At 40.3% G+C, this 22390-nt stretch overlaps 1 protein-coding gene across 13 annotated transcripts in view; it reads left to right on the top strand.

Annotated features, from left to right (window-relative positions):
• hdac4 (histone deacetylase 4) overlaps positions 1-22390 on the top strand; it is a 444296-nt gene that overhangs the window by 134858 nt on the left and 287048 nt on the right. For 7 of the 13 annotated variants that reach the window (XM_078229097.1, XM_078229093.1, XM_078229090.1 and 4 more), the window contains exon 1: positions 21624-22135. The exons of the other annotated variants lie outside the window; for them this stretch is intronic. In XM_078229097.1, coding sequence (XP_078085223.1) covers positions 22045-22135 — 91 coding nt within the window. In that variant the 5' untranslated portion in view covers positions 21624-22044. Of the gene's footprint in view, positions 1-21623; positions 22136-22390 lie in introns of those variants that run through there. 13 annotated transcript variants of the gene reach the window in all.

Genomic DNA, 22390 nt, shown 5'->3' with positions numbered 1-22390 from the left:
GTCTAATAGGACACCAGGATTGAGAAGAGTCTGGATTAACCATAGGCAGTGAGCAAAGAGAAGGATGGAGCAAGTGGCTTGGTAATAGTGTTTGTGACGATGGCCAATGGTCCAGATTTTGTGTTTACATGTAATGGCAAGGCTATCAGCGCTCACCATTATTGAAGAGTAATTTGGACACTAACTTCCAATGATTGTACATGTGTAGTTAAATGTGGAAATCTTCTGCCAATGGTTTTGCTATATCAATTATCCTGTCATTCAAAAAAATGTCAGGATGGGATGTTGGGATGAAAGATGCCTTTTAAACATACTAGAAGAAAAAGCTTGTCCGTTAGTGTGTCAGTGAATTTTTAACATTGCAATGGATCTTGCTAACTGCTCTGGTGTTTACAAATGTGAAGTCTCATTCATTCAAACTTTAATTATTTCTGGAGATTTTTTAAAAATGTAAACTTTAAATACGTGCATAGATCCCTGAAAGTTGGCACCCAGGTTGATAGGGTTGTCAAGAAGGCGTACAGTGTGTTAGCTTTTATTGGTAGAGGGATTGACTTTTGGAGCCATGATGTCATGTTGCAGCTGTACAAAACTCTGGTGCGGCCGCACTTGGAGTATTGCGTACAGTTCTGGTCACCGTATTATAGGAAGGATGTGGAAGCATTGGAAAGGGTGCAGAGGGGATTTACCAGGATGTTGCCTGGTATGGTGGGAAGGTCTTATGAGGAAAGGCTGAGGGACTTGAGGCTGTTTTCGTTAGAGAGAAGAAGGTTAAGAGGTGATTTAATAGAGGCATACAAGATGATCAGAGGATTAGATAGGGTGGACAGTGTGAGCCTTTTTCCTTGGATGGTGATGGCTAGCATGAGGGGACATAGCTTTAAATTGAGGGGTGATAGATATAGGACAGATGTCAGAGGTAGGTTCTTCACTCAGAGGGTAGTAAGGGCGTGGAATGCCCTGCCTGCAGCAGTAGTGGACTCGTCAACATTAAGGGCATTTAAATGGTCATTGGATAAGCATATGGATGATATTGGAATAGTGTAGGTTAGATGGGCTTTAGATTGGTTTCACAGGTCGGCGCAACATCGAGGGCCGAAGGGCCTGTACTGCGCTGTAATGTTCTATGTTCTAATTCTTTATCTCTAGCTTTTATCCCACCTTTCACACCATCAGACATTTACCTTGTGGGGATGAATCTATTAACGCTCCACAGCGTTTGTACATTAACATGCTGTTGGTTGGTTTTGTGAAACAACATCATGCTGGATCTGTATGAATGTTGGTTAACCCTGTGGGCAACTAAATCAGTGACCACACCCATAGTGAAATTGATTCAACACACAGTTTTGATCTTGCAACAAACAAAAGCTACTTGGTTTAAAAAGACAAAGTGCTTGGCTTGCATAATATCCAGGTTTTAAATCTGTAGCAAATGAAAACTAGTTTGCTAGATTTCATTTCCATGTCAATTATTGTGTGCTCTTAGTTACTATACAAACATACTGCATATGTTAGCCTTTTATGCCCACTCATTTTAAAACGTTTTTTGTAGTTTATCAATTTAAAGTATTTTTAAAATTATAGTTGATTACTTCTATCACATGAAGATTTAGTGATTTGAAAGGATGGAAAATAATGTTTATATATTGAAATGTGTATTTAATGTGTTGTTTTAACATGCTTGGTAGTGTTTTTGAAGCAATGGACATGTTTATTGTACAACAGAGACTGGGCTTAAAAGGAAATGTGCAGACCTTGCTGGTATTAGCCATTTCCTTCACATGTTTTCTAACTTCAAAGTATGCATGCAAAGCATTCTAAAGACAAAACGGAACTGGTTTGCTTATCTCAGTTGTAACAAATGAAAGATGTTTCTAGAGGAAAACAAACCTGTAATTAATTCTCCAATTTACTAAAATTAGAACAAATTGAACATTGTGAATATTTGCCCCTAATGGGTGATGTGCTGAACAGTAATATAGCTGTAGCAATGTAGGTGTTCCTTGTAATATTCATTTATGATGGTTGGAATATAGTTAGTAACAAGATTAGTTCGCCATAGATTGCTCTTAATACCCACATTTCTTTTTGAAAAGATTGCTTATAAGATTGGATTTAGTTTCTTGAGATGGATCCCTCTATTCTGGAGCACTGCATACTGTTTTTTACATGTTCATGCACATAAAATAATCCTTTGGTCAGTGAAACTATCTGTCATTGTCATCCCTGGCTAAAATAAATTGTAAAACATGCAAGTTTTCTTGAACTCTTTCATTGATGATATGAGTAGCAGCAGCCCATTTTTGGGACTAAACATAGCGGGGGATTCTATTGATGTGGGCCATGTCATCTATCAGATGTCTCATAACTCCTGGAAAGACAGTGGACCAAGCTGCAACACTGTATCCGTGATTCTTATCTGCAGTTCATTTTCCTTGTACTGTTCCAGAGCTTGGATATTTAAATGGCCACTATTCCTAGCAATTCCACAAAAGGCTCTTCACACTGCTGCAGTATCCTGTTTGAAAATGTGTGTGCCTGTGTTAGTGATCCCCACTGCTTCTACCAGGTGTATTTGTAAGAATCAAGCAAGCTCCAGGAGGCTGCAGCACTTGGGTCCTGTAATTTACAGCTAATCTTTCTCTAGCTTGAAGCATCTTCCACTTGTAGGAATTTTTCCAACTCCTTTTTGAAGATCTTTAGCAATTCAGACTCACCACACATTCTGCCAATGTAATCCAAAAGTTGGTCACTCACTGAAAATAAACACTTCCTGCCATCTAACATAATTCTGGTTTCTTTTTTCATGATGCCTCCTAATTTCTTTTCCACCCACTTCTCTCTCTCTCTTACTCCCATACACACCACTCCCATGCATAGGCACACTCACTCTCTCTCTAATATACCCATCCACCTCAATAGAACCTATTTCCTTCATAACTTTAAATACCACAAACATATGGCTTGGAAGTTTACATTTCTCCTGGGACGTTAGGATGCTAACTCGGTTTGTATTTATTTTCATATTTTTCTTACTTGAAGATTTTTTTCCCCTTAGTTTGCTAAAGGTTCTTTTTAAAGAAAACAGAAAATACTTCCCAGTTAAATATTCCAAGGTGTAAATGCTAGGGACTGTTTGTGTAGCTATATAAGAAAAGTGAAGTGTACAAAGTTGCTGACAACATGCCATTGCAGTTTCTGCTGTTTCTACGCCAAGATCTGTGGAATCTCTAAACAGTGAAATAAATCCAACGATAACAAGGTTTTCAGTTTTATTTTTACCATATGGCAAACCTATTTATGTTATCCAAAACAAATCTACTTAACTGGTCAGTAGTTGCTAAATGGAAATATCTTGACATTGGCTTGCATATTTAACATATCCACTACTTGGAATTGTCAAGTCACGTTTTGAGTCTGTTCATAGAATCAGAGAATCCCTACAGTGCAGAAGGAGGCCATTTGGCCCATTGAGTCTGCACCGACTACAATCCCACCCAGGCCCTATTCCCACCACTCCACACATTTTACCCCATCAATACCCTGGCACTAGGATCAATTTAGAATGGCCAATCAACCTAACCTGCATATCTTTGGAGTGTGGGAGGAAGCCGGAGCACCCAGAGGAAACCCATGCAGACACAGGGAGAACGTGCAGACTCCGCACAGACAGTGACCCGAGGCTGGAATTGAACCTGGGTCCCTGGCGCTGTGAGGCAGCAGTGCTAACCACTGTGCCGTCCTGTTCATATCTAGTTTCAGATTTCTAAAATTGCCTGTGGCTTAGCGCATCCTAATAAAAGGAAGCTATAAAAATAATGGTCCATTGCTTATTTTTTTGCTTCAGTTGGGTACTTTGGTAATGCAAATATATACTGGCTGTTGGCACTCACTTTGGTTTTGTAATCAAGGCGCTGGCATCAGCTGGCTGGATTCCAGTTTCCTTTCATTTTTGCATTTCTCTATGAACAGAAAATCAATTCAAGTTCTTCTCATATGTCCAAGCTACTATCTCTTGCTCTCAACAGAAATGTGCATGTCTTTCCTCTCAGCTGCCGAGCTCATCCCATTGTGCATGTGTTGTCGCAGTTCTATTACAATATATTATTTAGTTAAAAAACATGAAAATATCATTATTTATAATTATCTTTAACCGTATGAAATCTCATCCCAATTTCACAAATGTTTATGTAACATATTTCTCAGAGGTGGTGCATGTGTGATGGGGGGTATTTTTTGATACTTGCAGAGTAAATTAACAGTTAAACAACTTGCCTTTTTCCGCATGTATGTGTTAAAATTTATCCATCTTCATAAAATATTTTCCTGTAAGTTTTGCAAGGAAAGGTGTGATCTGTGATAACTTTTGCTTGTGACACTTCATATTGAAGACTTACTCAATTCAAATACAGCAGAGATTTCAAATAATGCTTTTACTCTTAAGCAGAGCTTTTGGTCAAATGGATGATTTGCTGTACTTGTGGTCTGAAACTTTCCAGCAGTGACATTGCTGATTTTGCAGCAAGAATAAGAGGGAGTTATCAGTGCTCGCTGTTAATAAAGGACAGCAACTTTCAGCATGACATGCAGTCAGACATGGAAATAGGAAACTGCTGTCCAATTTGCCCTGCTCCTCCAGAACCTTCCCTCCAATAGTACTTCACTGAGAGACTTTGCATTCACATAATGTAGAGTGGTGTGAATTTGCAGTAATTACCTGTTAATTAACAATATACATGCCACAGAATCTTGGAGCTTGACCATTGAAGTTCAATTGAAATTTTAAGGATGCTGTATCTTGCTGGAACTAAAAATTAATGTTTACAAATCTGGAGCCTCATTCCTATGCTTTTAATTTGTGAGATTTAAAAAAAAACTTATTTTTGTCCATAATGCCTCTGTCTTAATCCCATTTTTCTTATTTCTTTTACTTTCTGTGTATGGTGTTGTGTTAGAATGAATATTCTAATGTGCACTTCCTGGTTAAGACCCTACGTACCTCGGTAAGGTTTCTTCAAGCTGGTTGAGGTGTTGGCGCAGTGCTTTATTCTTTCACGCAGCTCCCAGGTTCCCTGTAGGGGGGGGGGGGGCAGCACAGTTTGGCTCTGTAATTTCCTTGAATCACAATCTATCTACAAAGTCTTTGGAGGAGTGTAAGCGTTATGAATGGCTAACATGTCCGTTTACTGTAAAATTCAAGTCATTGTCTTGACTGTATGTATCCTGTAAATGCTATAACAACACTGATCAGAAAGACTTGTGAACAAACATCAGCTGGGTAGCGATAATGATCTGTGAAAGTGAATGAATGTCATGTATTAATTTGGGTTGTCACAGTAGGACTGATTTAAGTAGTGTTAGCGGATGAAACAAATTAATCTGTTTTTTAGGCTACAGAATTAAAACAGATGACATGATCTGATACTGAATGAAGTAAAATCAGGGGAAGACAGAGTGAAACTTAATTTCAGATGGTAATTCTGAACTGTTTGGAACTGGTTTAGGATAAATCTTTTTTTCTGCAGAGCAGATGCAGTGCTGTCCCACCAGTGTCCTTGGGGAAACATTTAGTGGACGGTAATCATTGTACCATAAGCTTATGGTTGGCTATGGAAAAAGACAAGGAACAAACAATCCAGAATATGCACAAAGCCAACTTGAATAGGGTCAGAATGGATCTGGCCCAGGTAAATTGGAAGCAAAGATTGGCAGGCAAAACTGAAACTGAACAATGGGTTGCCTTTAAAGAAGAGAGAGTTGGGTACAGACAAGATATATTCCCATGAAGGAGAAAGATAGGGCAAACAAATCTAGACCTCCCGGGATGGTGAGAGAGAGAGTAAGATGAAGCAGTAAAATGGTGCATGTGACAGATGTGGTGTGGATAATACAATTGAGAATTGGGCTTAATATCAAAGGATCAGAGGGGAATTTGAAAAGCAAATAAGAGAAGCAAAGAATAGTACAAGAGACTGGTAATGAACATAAAAAGGAATTCAACAGTCTATCAGGCAAAAAAAAGAGTAAAAGGATGGCAAGAGGGTAGTGGGGCCGATTAGGACCAAAAAGGATATTTGAGTATTGAGATGGGGCATGACTGGGGTACTAAATGAATATTTTGTATCTGTCTTTACCAAACAAGATTCTGCTGCACAGATTATAGTTATGGTGGAAGCAGAGGTATCTCAGACTCTTGACTGGTTTAAAATTGACAAGGTGGAGGTATTGGATAGGCTGACTGTACTGAAATTTGATAGGATGCCACAACAAGATGAGATGCATTCAAGGATACCGAGGGAGGTGAGGGTGAAAATTGCAGAGGCACTGGCCATAATTGTTCAAGATGTGGAGATGCCGGCGTTGGACTGGGGTGGGCACAGTAAGAAGTTGCACAACAGGTTAAAGTCCAACAAGTTTATTTGGAATCATGAGCTTTCTTCATCAGCTGAGTGGGTAATTTTTCAATCCTCCAAGCCACAGCAGTGGTGCCAGAGGACTGGAGAATTACAGGTGTTACAGTCTTGTTCAAAAAAGGTATGAAGGATGAGATTGACTAGCAATATTTGGAAAGAAATTCCAAAATCATTTGATTTACACAGCTCAATCTTGGCTCTGACCACTATTGGGTCTAGAAAAAAAAATCTTATGTCTTCTGTGCATGGTGAGGGCTTTAAGAAACGGTCTGAATATTGTCTTGCCTTCCTTCACCAGCTATTTCACCAGGATACTGCAAAACTTACTGGAGCAGATCACAGGGGAATATGGCCTTCCAATTACTGACTTTTTTAGATACTCTACAGATAAACATTTTCTGTTTAAAATGCGAAGATCTAAGTAAGAAATCCATTCAACAGAGTCGTACTTTATAAGCATTCAATGAGGTGTCTCTGGGGGGAAAAGTAATATCCTGTACATATCAGATATTGCCCTCCATGGTGACGAGAAATTACACATTAAAATGAAATGGGAGGTTGAACTATAAGAGGAGATACTGGGTGGAGGACTGGAATGAAATCTGTTCTCAGGTCCATCTTGTCACCTACTCAAATATCTGGAGAGAATATAAATGGGAGCTCATTACTAGGTACTTCTGAACATCACATTACTGTAAAAATTGGCTCCTCCACATGTAGTTGGAGAGACTGTGGGAAACCAATTAGTCATTACTTCCACACATTCTGGCCATATCCTAAGTTAACAGAGTATTGGGATGATATTCAAAACATTGACTGAGGTATTCCACATGGACCCTCCCTAATTGCTCCATTAGGTACAATTCCAGAAGGGACGGAAGGAAGAAAACATAACTATCTTACAAATTTTGCTAATAGCTGCCATTAAAGGCATCACCCTCACCTGGCTGAAATCCACATGCCCAACCATTGAATCTTGATTATCTAAAGTCAGAGCTATTTGAGATGGAAGGAATCACGCACACATTACCTTTACAGAGCAAACAATTATTTCAGACGTTCCCAGTAATGGGAATATTGTTCACATGAACTAAACCACAAAGAGCCTTCTCCGGAACGGTACATGAAAATTAATTGCTTTCAACACCTCTTTCCGATGTTCCTTTTTGAAAGGTAAACTTATACCCGTGAATGCACAACAAAAAACACAGGTTTCATTTATGTTAATGTTATTGTAGCGGTTTACTTCCCATATTAATTTTACCTTGAAGCAAATCTTAATATCTTCTACTGTCTCAGCATAATCTCCCTGAAGAGAGCTAACTTCTACCCACACATGGCAAACTTTGAATGAATTCTTTCCTACCCATGGAGCAAGTAAGGGTACCTTGTCTTGTACTAAAGATTCCAAAAATGGAATATTCTTGGAACCGTTCTATTGGAGACATTTTCAAACCGATTTTGTTATTGGCTTCATTGTAGAATGTATGTTTGTTTGTTTGTTATTGCTCCCAATTTTAAAAAAATGTTCCATATATATGTAATGACACTGCCATCCATTTCTCGATGTGAAAGGCTACCCAGGTGTATGTTCTATCCGCAAAAACTTGGATAAACACAATTCTATCAATTACCCCATTATGAATGATTGAAGAAGTCATCAAGCAACTCCTACTCACCAATCAGCTCCTGAAAGCAAAGCAACATTGGACCAAGTATGGAACCAAGGAGAACAAGCATGAAATCCATGAGAGTCAAAGGGAAACACTCCAGTGGCCATTGTAACAATACCAACTTATACATGTGTGGTGCTTTTAACGTAATGAAACATCCCAATGTGCTACACAGGAATGTTATAAAATAAAGCACGACAAAGTGGAGCAATTAAAATTGGAGGTGCCAAGGCTAGAATTGAGGAGTGCACATATAGAATCATAGAATCCTTACAGTGCAGAAGGAGGCCATTTGGCCCATCGAGTCTGCACTGACCACAATCCCACCCAGGCCCTATCCCCGTATCCCCACATATTTACCCTGCTAATCCCCCTGACACTAAGGGGCAATTTAGCATGGCCAATCCACCTAACCCCCACATCTTTGGACTATGCGAGGAAACCGGAGCACCCGGAGGAAACCCACGCACACACTGGGAGAATGTGCAAACTCCACACAGACTGACCCAAGGCTGGAATCAAACCCAGGTCCCTGGTGCTGTGAGGCAGAAGTGCTAACCATTGTGCCACCGTGCTGCCCTTGGAGAGTTGTGGGGCTGGAGGAGATTAGAAAAGTGGGGAGGGTAAGGCCGTGAAGGGACTTGAAAACCAGATGAAAATTTTAAAGACCAGACATTGTTTGATAAATTTACTTTCGGTCACTAAGCTTGGGGGACTGCCAGGGAGAGGGGCGGAGTCAGTAGCTAGGAATGGAGTTTGGAGCAGAAACTGAAAACACTGGCTTCAATCTTCTCCATATTTAATTGGGGGAATTTCTGCTCATCCAGTATCGGATGTTGGATAAGCAGTCTGATCATTCAGAGATTGTTGGGGAGAAGAGAGATAGTGGTGAGGTCAAGCTGGGTGTCTTCAATAGCATTATCAAACAAAATTTCTCATCAAGTCACAGGAGGAAACACTCGGGCAGATTACTTAAATCTTGGTCAAAGTAGATTTTAACGAGCGTCTTAAAGCAGGCAAAGAGACAGAGAGGCTGGAGGAAATTACAGAGATAGGGACAGGTGAAATCATGTGGGAGTTTTGAAACAAGAATGAGGATTTTAAAATTGAGACCTTGCCGAAACAGGAGCCAGTGTAAGTCAGCAAGCTCAGCGTTAATCTGTCATCAGGCAAGGAAAAACTTTGAGAAAGTCCAGAGAACAAAAATTTGAAAACGTTCTTTGAAGGAATTTAATGTACCTGTCTTGCATGTGAGAAAGTTGTTTGTTTTAAAATTGCCTTTAATTTTTCTCTGATTTGGGTTTGTGTTTTTATAATGGTGGTTGGGAAGTGGAGAGTTTTTTTTCTCGCAGCTTTGATTCAGAATGGAAATAGACGAGGCACTAACTTTTTAAAATCATTTATGATTTGTGAATTCATTCAGCATGGGTGAGGCTAAGTTTATTCATAAGATAATGACAGCAGGGTGTTGGAATTTCATGACATGTTGGGGGAAAATATTCCTGAGGACAATGAATGTCATTTCAGTCAGGGATTATTTATCTCTATTGGTAAACATGAGATACCTATTGTCATGATAATAGGGTGATTGTGGTTATAGATTCCACTATGAGATATAATCTGGTACACTCCAGTTCATGGAGTACCTGACCTGGGGCTCGAAAGTCAGATAGCAATTGTTAGAGTAGGTTGTACAAGGCTACGGATGTCTTGCAGTTGTGGGTTATTAATAAAGTTAGTTCACCACAATATGTCAGTCACCGTGCAACATCAAAACAAGGCACCCATTTATCGTAGGATTTATTTAAATAATTCCCGACCAATTTTTGCTTCCAGATTTCACTTTGTCTAGGCTACACTACTTCAAATGGTACTTGGATCGAGTTCACGTATGTGAGGCCACTATTGGTTTTGGGAACAGTGAACAGACCTACAAAACTGCCAGTGGTCATCCACTATAGTTATTTGCTTTTGTTAAGGAAAGAAATTGAACATTTGTTCATTGTTCTAATGTGGATGCCTCATGGGTACCAACGTAATGAGTTTAAATGAGTGGATCCAACCACATAACACAACTGAAGAAATTGTGAAATAGTATTACATGGGGACCTCTGTTATATTTGGTTGACTAACACTAATTAAAATATCAAGAAGATATGAAATAAATAAATGAATGAATGACGTTGCAGAGGAACGCTAGTTTTGCAAAGTAATTTGGCTCCCAGAGCAGATATTTGGTTTGGGACCTCAAGGTGTGTAGATGGTAAAGCTATATTCCTTTAGTCTGACTAACTTAAATGCACCGCAAAGCCTGTTTCTTTTGAATGCAGTTTAAATAGCGAGTGATTAGAATTGCAGAAGCAAGGTCCCATGGTTTAGCTTGTAATGGCTGAAAGTAATAAGATTTCAATACACCTTCAATTCATCATGCCTGTACTAGCTCTATGTAAGAGTTAAAGCAACATATTAATATTACACTGCACTGAAGGGCATGGTTATTATATACAATATTGTCTTTTTAGATACATAAAAGTTAAATAATTAATATAGTTATGATGGAAGGCTGATTTGAACACTTAATGTTTGGACCAAGTATTCTCTTTAGACTAGTGAATATTTAAACTTCACAGTATCTTGAATACATAGCATGCTGGATTTTCAAAGGAGTTAGCCCTCATCCAATATATTCATTAAGCACACTGGAAAGCTTCAGAATGAGTGAGATAACTGCAAGGTTGTATATACCAGTTTGCATTATAAGAGTACAGAGTAAAATCCTGCACGAATATGTTTGATACACAGATGGGGTTGACACACTATGTGACATTATTTTAAGTTAAGATTATTTTGAAGCAATTTCTTTGCTGCTTTGGTTGACAAAAAAGGATGAAGACCATTTATTAATGTTGAACATTAATGTATGTTTAATTATTTAATAAATACACTTGATGATTTTGCTCTCTGGACAGAAGGAAATAAAATGTGCACTTTTATAATATCCAATCACATTTTTCAAATCAGAGTTGTCCACTATGTTAGCCTTGAGCCACATGCAGCTAATTGGGAATCTAGAAGTGGTTCATTGCAGATTGGTTAAATATATAATTTGTAATAGATAAACTTGGGCATTACCATAGAATCCCTACAGTGCATTTTACCCAGGCCCACCCCTCATTACCATAATCTGATGCATTTACCATGGCTAATCCACCTAACCTACACACCTTTGGGAGGTGGGAGGAAACCGGAGCACCCGGAGGAAACTCATGCAGATGTGGGGAGAATGTGCAAACTCTGCACAGACAGTGACCCAAGGCCGGAATTGAACCCGGGTCCCTGGTGCTGTGAGGCAGCAGTGCTGCCATTGTGCCACCTGTATCATTGATATCATTTCTCATATTTGCACTTTATCTGCACTTGCACCTTGATATATTTGTCTGTTGCTAAAATGGTGAGGCAAAAAGCGAGTGTTTTTTTGAGCGTTATGTATGCTGTACTTCTGTGGTTACTGATTATTGCTTAACTGCTAAAATTGTGTGCAAGATGGGTGAAAATGCTGGACTTTAGCACCATGGGAACATCAGCAATGTTGTTTGGAGAAGAGACCTGTTTTCAGTCAGGTCAACAGATCATAAGTCCGCACTGATGCCAGGTGATTTACCTACCAAGAACTGTGTGACTTGTGTAACTGCCAAACGATGGGGTGAAGTAGTGGAGGTGTAAAGAACTCTGGATAATCCTTTTCAGGACATACAAAGGTTGAGTCAGAAGCCTATACTGATAAATCTATCAACTGTGCCGAGAGAAAAGTCTGAAAGCACCAGATGTGTTTAAACGAGCTGGTTGTGCACTGTCATCTTGAAACAAAGCTGGAACGTGTCACCTCAATTCTTTCATAAGTTACATTATACTTGACCTCAATTTATTTCATGAAGTGGCATCTTTATAATTGATGCTAATGGTAATGACAAATAGTTTGCCTATTTGGTGGCTCTCGGGGATAGGCTGGGTTGCTGGAAGTGGTGGGGCTGTAACCAGACCAGCACAGCAGAAGATAGCAAGTCCTACCTATAACTATTAGCTCCACCAATGCACTTGGAGGCAGCAGGCAAGCAGCAGTTGATAGCAGTTAAAATACTGCTATCAATTGCTGGGCAAAAACCTAGAAGCTGCTCTAAGAATTGCCATGTTAATAAATTCATGCCAGAGTTTCAAACTTTGGTGAAAGAAGAATACGACTAAGTATTGCACTGAATGGCAGTAGATGGTGCTAAATAAATATACATATATTACATTTACTTATACTGTACGTAAAGCACTTTCTATGAAAATTAGTCATCATATTCATGCCTATAGCTAGTCAGCAATTTTATTCAGAGAGCACGGCATTAAAGGCATTGGCATTAATTCTGAAGTAGTTGGCTTCCCTCAATTCAAGGTTGATGTCAGCTGAGGGTCGTGAGTTTCTGCCATGTCTTTTTCATGTGAATGGACGGGCCAATTCTTGACCCACAGATCTTTGGCACATGGGACAGGATGTTCCGTGGGGTAGAGAGATCAGGAGTGCAGGATTTTCTCCCTTTTCTTTGCGGCCATTCAGACTCTTCATAAAGATGTTGGAATTCAAATCTTGATTGACAAGTGGAATGATAGCATGTTTCTCCCAATCATTAATATCAATGCTGCCGCTCTTCAAGGAGAGCTTCAGCTTGTCTTTGAAGCATTTTATTTGTGCTCCCCTGAAATGTTGGCATATGAACGTTGTGGAAATGACTTGGCTGGAGTGATGATGTTTGGCCCTGAGGACACAGTGTCTAGCCTGTCGTAGTTTATTTTGCAGGAGTTTTGTCTGAATACTTCTGGAACTGGCTTCAAGAATAACACTAACATTTGTTCAATGATCCTCCCATTGAATCCAGTGGATGCGGTGGAGGTATTGCTGATGGAAATGTTTTAGCTCTCTTGTGTGTCATTGATACACTGCCCAGGTCTCACTGCGGTGCAGGAGTGTGATGATGACATCCACTCTGTATAGTACAGTCACTGTGGTTGTGCAGATTTTCTCTGGCTTGGCAAGCTTGACGATGAGATGAATGACTAGTTAATATGCCTATGACATTTGATGGAGAGGAAATATTGGCAAGGGCACTCAGGGGACCTGTTGTCTCTTGTTCTGGTAGTGCCAGGGAATCTTTAACTTTCAACCAAACAGGGTTTCTGTTTAATGTTTATTCTCATAGAATCCTTACAGTGCAGAAGGATGCCAGTTGGCCCATCGAGCCTGCACTGCCCACAATCCCATCCAGGCCCTATCCCCATAACCCCACATATTTACCCGGCGAATCCCTTGACGCTAGGGTCAGTTTAGCATGGCCAATCAACCTAACCTGCATATCTTTGGACTGTGGGAGGAAACTGGAGCACGCAGAGGAAACCCACGCAGACACTGGGAGAAGTGCAAACTCCACAGAGTGATCCAAGCTGGGAATTGAACCTGGGTCCCTGGCGCTGCAGTGCTAACCACTGTGCCACCGTGCCGCCCCTTCTGAAGGGCAGCCTCAGTACTGTACAGAAGTATCGGCCAAGATTATGCTTTAAGTTTTGAAGAAGTACTTGAACCTGTAGCCTCCTGACTCAATGCTGGAACTCCGCTAAGCTGGCACAGAAAGGTCAAGGGATAGAATTTGCTGCTGGTGCAAACCTGTAATCGTTGCCATGTAATCAGTGATGCTACACAGAGTCAAATATGTTTTTGTTTCAAAGCTTTCTTGTTCTAAGTTTTGCCTTAAACAAGAATGGAACCATTCCCATTAATTGCCCCAGGGTTATTGGATCGAGACAGGATTTTATCCATGTTGTTTTTGAAGGAGTTGGAAACCTTTAAAACTGTGGTGATTCTGATTGAAGTATCAAATCCGAGTTACTCATTTAAAAAAATACAATGCCTGGCACGGATTCATATGCAGCAGCGCTGCTTTGGCATCTGTATCCAGATATAAGGATGGTATTTACTTGGATCTTGTTGGTTTTCAAAAAATATCAGGGTTTTTGGATGATAAAAATGCTATAAAAAGATATTTTAATTAATGCCGCAGAAGCAATAACCTATGAAGCAGCATTCTGGAAGTACGTGTGGCAAGTTAGTCTCCGGGAAAGCTATTGTTATTGTCTGGTTTCATTCATTCGCCATGTTCTATTCCTGATGACCTTTAAAATTAAACATTAACAATTTTCTATATGTAGTCAGAGCTGTTGTCTCTTCAAAATGACAATGTCGTAACACTTTTTGTAAAACAAGTTGTGTACTTGAGATATCTTACGCAGAGTTTGTAGTGTCTTCAAGGGAGGTACAGAGCAGTGCACTGACTACCTGTTTTTAGATTGATCTGTGTTTTAGTTTGGATTCTGAGATGCATCCATGAGCCAGTTTCTGATGTTTACATTACTCTGTTAACCCAGTAGCAGAATTTTGCAGTGTAAACACAGCAGCTGTTGGCTCCTGAACACACAAGTTATGGAATTGGAACAGCACCAGTATAAAAGTGAATATGTTTTTGTGCCTTCCTCGCTGGCTTATTTGAAGAGCAGCAAATCAAGGGACGAGGCCCCAGAAGACTGACTGGCTTGGGGCACATGATGAGGCAGCCTTGGGTTGAGTGACATTACTCTGTCTTGAATCAGAATGTTGTGGGTTCAAGCCCCTCCAGGAAGTGAGAATCTATGTTGCCACCTCAGTGCAGTACTGAAAGTGCTCCATTGATGGAGGTGTTGTCTTTCAGATTAGAAGATAAACTGAAACCCCTGTCTGCCTATTTAGGTGGATGTAAAAGATCCAGTGGCACTATATGAATTAGTGTAAGGGCATTGTCACTGTGTCCAGGAAAACACATCCCTAAATCAATACCACTGTTTGTTTTTTATTGTGACCTTGCTGTCCACACATTAGCAGCTGATTCTGCCTACATAACAGGACCTACACCTGCTTAAAAAAAACCGCAATGACAACCATCAACAGCAGTTACAATACCCAAAGCATAATCAGATAAAAATGGATATTGAAGGAAAGATTTTGGAAGCGATAATTGGCACGGTGGCAGAGTGGTTAGCAGTGCTGCTTCACAGCGCCAGGGACCCGGGTTCAATTCCCAGCTTGGGCCACTGTCTGTGTGGAGTCTGCATGTTCTCCCCGTGTCTGCGTGGGTTTCCTCCGGGTGCTCCGGTTTCCTCCCACACTCCAAAGATGTGTAGGTTAGGTTGATTGGCCATGCTAAATTGCCCCTTAGTGTCAGGGAGGTTTACTGGGTAAGTACATGCGATTACGGGGATAGAACCTTGGTGGGATTGTTGTCGGTGCAGGCTCGATGGGTCGAATGGCCACTTTCTGCACTTCAGGGATTCTATGAAAAGCCTGGTGAAATTTTTTAGGAAGGAATGGTCTGGGCACTGATGGTGATGTGAGGGGAAGGGCAGATACATGAGGCCATAGTGGTAGGGCTTGAGAAAGTTATAGGGAAATTAGACCATGAAGAAATTTAAACTCTAGGTTCAGAATTTTAAATTTGTTTCTGGTCCCCAGTGCCTCCAACGTAGGTAAGGACCGGAGTGACAAGTGAGTGGAGATGGTGTGGGAGAGGGAAAGGTATGGAGGATGGAGCCTACCAGCAGTAAGTGAGTGGAGGCAGGTGATGTTAAGAAGTGCAAGCAGGTGAAATAGGTGGAGAAACTTGAAGTTGCGTATGCCAGTCTGGGGAAAGGATGGAATTCATGGCAAGTATATGGAGTTTGTGATGGATGCTGAAGATCAAGGCTTTGATCTTGCCAATATTGAATTGGACAAAATTCCAGTTAATCTACAAGGGTTTCTGACAAGCAATCTGAGAACATGTAAGCAGCAGCAAGATCCAAACAGCTGAAGAGGATAAGAGTTGAGTATCATCAGCATTGATTAGGTAGCTAACCCCATATTGTTGGATGGTGCCCATGTCTTAGGATAATGATGATGTCAAGGTACAGCAGGTAGATGAAGAATATAGGGATAAATTATAGTTACAACTTTGATATTGGCTTATTAACAGTTTTTTAAAAATTGAGTCAGTCTAGATTCTTCCTGTGTTGTTTAATATCTCCAGGTTGTTTTAAAGAAAGCAACGTATTAGTATGCTTCCGAATTCCTCTGACTGCCAGTCTAGAGAGTACTGAAATCCATAGGGGAAAAGCAATGATTGTACAAAATAACTCTGTCGATTTAAGGTCCTTCCAAGAAGGCGCCACAAAATAGCACATTGGAAGGGGTGGCACAGTGGTTAGCACTGTTGCCTCACAGCACCAGGGACCCGAGTTCGATTCGGTCTTGGGTCACTGTCTGTGCAGAGGTTTGCACGTTCTACTCGTGTCTGCGTAGGTTTCTTCCGGGCGCTTCGGTTTCCTCCCACAGTCCAAAGATGTGTAGGTTAGGGGGAATGACAGAAAAAGTAAATTTGAAACACTACATTTGTAAAATTAAATTTTCGGGCCAGAGTGGTTGTATGACTTTCTCTTGAATGTACTGGCCTAATCTTTGGAGTGAATTTAGTGGGGGACTAGTGGATAAGTACTCTAGGTTCACCCCATTGCTCGTCTGAGTCTGTGGGCAGGCTACTGTTACAGCATATCCTGTGGAGAGTTAAATATATTTGACAGCAACTTCTGTATTTCCAGCTTTAAATGTGTATGTGCAGATGCCAGATGTTGCTGTCAGATTGACTCCCTAATAATAGTGAATGTTAGCCTCACCAATATGAACACAAAATCCACAGCATCATCTTGTATCAGTTTTCAGTTGAAATGCAGTATCAGACAGTTTTTTCCCATAACACCAATGCATCATGTAAATTATTGTCATTCAATCACATACTACATGTTCGTGAGCTTGACACTTTCATAGCTGTTGCTTTAAAAGCTGTGGTACGATATACAGGCAGGTTGCTAATTAATCCCAAAGCAGACCAATTTGAAGGGAAGGAAAGTGTTTAAATTTTAGTAGATCATCAGACTGAAAATAAAATGTAATCTTCTGATTTGTACAGTTATATACATTTGACATACTACTCTGTGCCTATTTTTGTAAAGTGAACAACTTTTTATGATTTGGCTTTAAATCCTGAGTTAGTGCATTAACCATCACAGCTGTTGCATTGCAAAACTGACAAGAATTTGCTGACTTGAGAATTCTGGTCACCTTTTAGGGAACAGAAACTTCTTAGACCTTTTTAAGAAAGTCTGCTATGATCCTAGTTTAGGTTCTATTATTAAAGAAGGGTAGATAGTTCCTGAGCTATCATCACAGCACACTTCTTTATTCATTGTTGATTGCAACAAGCTTCAATTACCAATTTTTGGGTCAATCTGTTAACGATCCTGAAGAGATTAAGATAACTTAATATATCTGTTCAAGCAATAGTACTAATTTTGGATTTGTGATTATTTTGGGCTGTGGGATTGTGACCTAAGCACACTGAGAGCATGCAGTTTTTTTTTAATGTGAAATGTAAGCTTTTAACTGGGACAGTGGTAGTGCATACTTCTGAAGACAAATCTAGTGTTTATGATCAGATCAAATGAAACGAACATAACACAGAAATTGAAATCCCCTCAATTGTCTCAAAATGGTGCATGTTTATCTTTGGCAGACCTGCCCTATTTCATAAAGTGCTTATATGTCCATTTGTGTAGCTGTCCCATGTTCTAATAGATTAAAAACTAGTATGCCATATTCATAGAATGAAAGCTGTTTAAAACATTTGCACCTTCCATTGATATTATGATTTCTTTTTAAAAAAAAATATTTTGTTTTATGGATTTTTATAAACAAACGCTCTGCACGTATGTATATTGTCTATGTGCAGAAAATCCCATAGAGATTAAGCTTGAAAATGGATGATATTAGCAGAGCCTAAACGGATAAATTTCAATAAGTTTTTTTTCAATGCAGCACCAGCTAGGTTAGCAACATCTGTGGGATGGCACAGTGGTTAGCACTGCCACCTCGCAGGCGATTCAATTCCGGCCTCGGGCCACTGTCTGTGTGGAGTTTGCACGTTCTCCCTGTTTCTGCGTGGGTTTCCTCTGGGTGCTCCGGTTTCCTCCCACAGTACAAAGATGTGCAGGTTAGGTTGATTGGCCATGCTAAATTGACCCTAGTGTCAGGGGGATTAGCAGGGTAAATGTGTGGGGTTATGGGAATAGAGTCTGAGTAGGATTGTGCTCAGTACAGACTCGATGGGCCGAATGGCCTCCTTTTGCACTGTAGGGATTCTATAGATCTTCCACTTATTCATTAAGATTGAAGTTTGATTTTATTTTGTGACAAAGCTGCAAAAAAAGTTTGCATTTGTTGAACTTTTAAAGAACACTGGTTCAACAGTTTGTCAAATCAGGTTTTCCTTTCCTGTTTCTCTCAATAACATTCCGCTTTGGATAAGTTTAAAGAGCCGTTGAATTATGAACTCTGCAAGCTTACTATAATTAAGTTTATGAGAATTGATTTGTGTGTAAAATGACATTTTTGCAAGTAACTACTCCTAAACTTATACCAAATAAACTCTCAATCCAAAATATTTCTGGCATTTTAATACCGTATTTTTTCTTGTTAACTGTGATAGAGTTGATAGTGAATGCTGGTGTACAGCCCTATTGAAATAAACCCTATACTTCATACTGCAGTCAGAATTGCGACAATACATATGCACTTTATTATCTTACTTAGTATGTTATCAGTAACTATTAGAACAATGATTATGAAATGAAAAGAACAGTTGCTTGGTAGTACAGAACTTGAGTATTGCTGAAAAAAGACACATGCTGTCAAAGCTTTTCATCTTTCACTCATCAGAACAATTAGTAAGAATAAGTAACAGGAACAACAATTTAGACTGTGTGAGAAGAGAGTGCTAATTAGTGGTAAAGTGCATTCTAGTAGAGGTGTTGTCATGGAGAGTGCACCAATTAACTGCCAGGCTTTGTTCAAATTTAAACCAGGAGGCAGGTCAATTCTGGTGAAGGCAATGTCCTGGGGAATGAACCAGGGAATGGCTGCCGCCTGTTATATTGCAAAGGTGCAATGGATGCACATATTCCTGCTGTCTGGAAAGGACAGGAGCTTGGTATTAATATATGTGTAAGTGAGCCACACTGTGAGCCAAACTGATAATAAATTGGTTGTCAGTGTAATTCTTAACACACTCAGGATTGTTTCGCAAATATTATCCAATTGCAGAATCACATCTAATGTTGAGATGTTATATTTTGAGTTTTGCAAGTACGGGCAGGTTGGGTACCTTCAGTACTTTACCTGTTGCAAACAGCTGATGGGACATGTTGTTTGATACGATCCGCCACCAGTCATTGGGATGTGCAGCCTACACACCTCGCGTCACACCGGCACTGAAATTCATATACTGCATTACTCATTTGTGTGATTGGCAGAACATTTTTTTGGCCTGATAGCAGCATCCTGTAAGTGGTGAATACCACTTGTATTGCTACTGCGTTTATAGCAGTGTGAAACGGCTAGCTTCACCTGTTACTCAAATATTTCAGATACCTTGCCCTAATCTGAGGTGGACTGGGCACTTTCCACTACTGAAACAATAGGTGCTCGATGGCTGGCGCAGTCACGATGGGCCAAAGGGTCTTTTTCAGTGCTGCAAAGATCTACAACTCTAATACCTAAATTAAAAGGACTAAACAAGTCATGTCCCTGCGAACCTACTTCTACGATCCATTCAATTTAAAATCTTCTGTTTTCAAATGTGCCCCACCTTATCTCTGCAATCTCCTCCTTTTGGAAGTCTACCCACTCCTCCTGATATTCCTCTAGGCTTTTCTGCCAACAGTGGGACAAAGCAGGAGTTTGCAGGAGGTTACCCTGGCATCTACTCTGAAATTTCCTCCCTAAATCTCTTCAGCTCATTTTCTTTCTTTTCAAAACCATCTCAAGATTTTATGTGACCAAATTATCAGCCCCCCTCTGTATTCTGTCTTGACTTGCTGTCCATTTTCCTCGTGTCAATTTGTGAAGTGCATTGGGGCATTCTTTACATGAAATTTGCACTGAAGTGAGTTATTGTAATGTTTCTTTGCTTCTTGCAGTGCTGCTGCTAGAGTGCCAATATTAATTAGTGGCCAAAATCAGTTTATATGAAACATTAAAATAAATGAATTTGATATTGTCGTGGGAGCTACCATCTTGGATATCTATACCCTTAGTGGAAAATAAATAAATGTGCAGCTCTTTGATCTGCATATATGCTTTGACATTATCTTGAGTTCTCACGTTTTTCTAAATTTTCTCTTCTTTAAATTTAATGAACAGTAATTACTGTAGTGGGGCGGCATGGTGGCACAGTGGTTAGCACTGCTGCCTCACGGTCCCAGGGACCCAGGTTTGATTCCTGGCCTCGGGTCACTGTCTGTGTGGAGTTTGCACGTTCTCCCTGTGTCTGCGTGGGTTTCCTCTGGGTGCTCCGGTTTCCTTCCACACTCCAAAGATGTGCAGGTTAGGGGGATTGGCTATGGTGGATGTGCATGTTAGGTGGATTGGCTATGCTAAATTGCCCCTTAGTGTCAGGGGGACTAGCTGGGGCAAATAAGTGGGGTCATGGGAATAGGGGATGGGTGGGATTGGGTTGGTGCAGACTCAATGGGCTGAATGGTCACCTTTTGCACTGTAGGGATTCTATGAATTAGCTGCTGTAATTGAACTAATTTATTCCTTTCTCTTTATTACTTTCGGTACCCCAATACCCCAACCACTGTATTGGCATGAGTTTTATTTCCTTTATGAGTCGGATTTCTGCATTAAAAATGCTATCAATTGTATCACATGATGCACAGTTTCTCTCCACTCACCTGATGAAGGAGCAGCGCTCCGAAAGCTCCAGATTCAAAATAAACTTGTTGGACTTTAATCTGGTGTTGTGAGACTTCTTACTGTTTAAGATTCAGTTTAAGTAAATTCGCGAAATTTCCTACGTGGTAAAGTTCATAACTGAAATTTAGGAACGGAGCTGGTGTACGGCTGTAGAATAGTCAGCATCTTCAATGCAGACAAGTGCAATATTAGTGTCTTAGAGAAAGGAAATAACCGCAGACAGCTTGACACTGCGAGGGAAGTGTTAATAATAGCCCGATTATTATCAGCCTAGGTGAGCCTGTTCCTCAGTACAGGAAATCTCGGTGAAAGTGGGCTTTAGTATCATTACATTCAGGCTCACCCAGTTCAGATGTAATTATAAAGTGTATGTAGCCTCAACTGCCAGTTGCCAAATAATCCACGCACGTGTTAAGAGGAGTTATGTAACCAAATTTGGGCAGTTTAGAAGTGAAACGAAAGACGGGTTTGCAATGTTTCTCGCTGAACAGGAATCCCTGTAGCTGAAGGAAAGTTCAATTTGCCATATTTTCCTAGAACGCTTCGAGTCCGCGTTTTTGATTTACTGAAGAATTTTGTGTACAGCATTATTCAACCCCCCCCCCCCCCCAATAGAAGGGAACGCATCTACAATGATACACACACTCAACTTGGAGAGAATTGTCTCGCTCTATTTGGCTGTGCCTGGGGGAGTTGTTGAAGTGTTCAAACAGCCTTTCTCCAGTAATATTTGGATGTAAATGATATGCAAGGCAGCTTTGACTGTGGCACTGCTACATTGAATGGCTTGCGGAATATACAATGACTCGATTCTGTTCACAGGAATTGAATGAAATTGGGTCATTTCCTTGCTGATTGCGTCATTAACGCATGCCAATCGCCTTCTGGAGGGAGCAAAACACTGAATTAAACACTGGGACTGCCTCTTCACAATCTGCATCGGTGAAAGAACAAACTGGAGAGAGAGGGAGGGGTTATTCTTAATCCAAGTTAATATTCTGTGTTTTAAACGGAGTGGCGTATTTACTCGTGTATCATTGTGTAGATGAGCAGTGGGTTTTGTGGGTGTTGTCACAACGCAGAAATCCTTCAAGCAGCCAGCACTGAACTGGAAGCGAATGCTGTAGATGGCAAAGGTGTAGCATTTCTCTCTGTCTGGGTGGGGCCTTTTATTTTTTGACTGTTAAATTTCTCCCCCCGTCCTTCCCCTTCCCTTGAGATGTTTAGTGACTTGTGTTAACTTAAATAATGAGCCACAATTACTATTGGGTAACTGTTCTGAAAAAAAACCGAACAAACTTCTCTCGTTAGGCAAAGTCAGGAAAATTCTCTCTCTCATATATGTTGAATTTCTCAGCGATTTGGGGCAATCGAGTTTCAGTTCTGTACAA

This window comes from Mustelus asterias, chromosome 14 (genome assembly GCF_964213995.1).
Source record: "Mustelus asterias chromosome 14, sMusAst1.hap1.1, whole genome shotgun sequence".
Classification (NCBI taxonomy): domain Eukaryota; kingdom Metazoa; phylum Chordata; class Chondrichthyes; order Carcharhiniformes; family Triakidae; genus Mustelus; species Mustelus asterias.
This window is presented reverse-complemented; position numbering and strand designations above follow the sequence as displayed.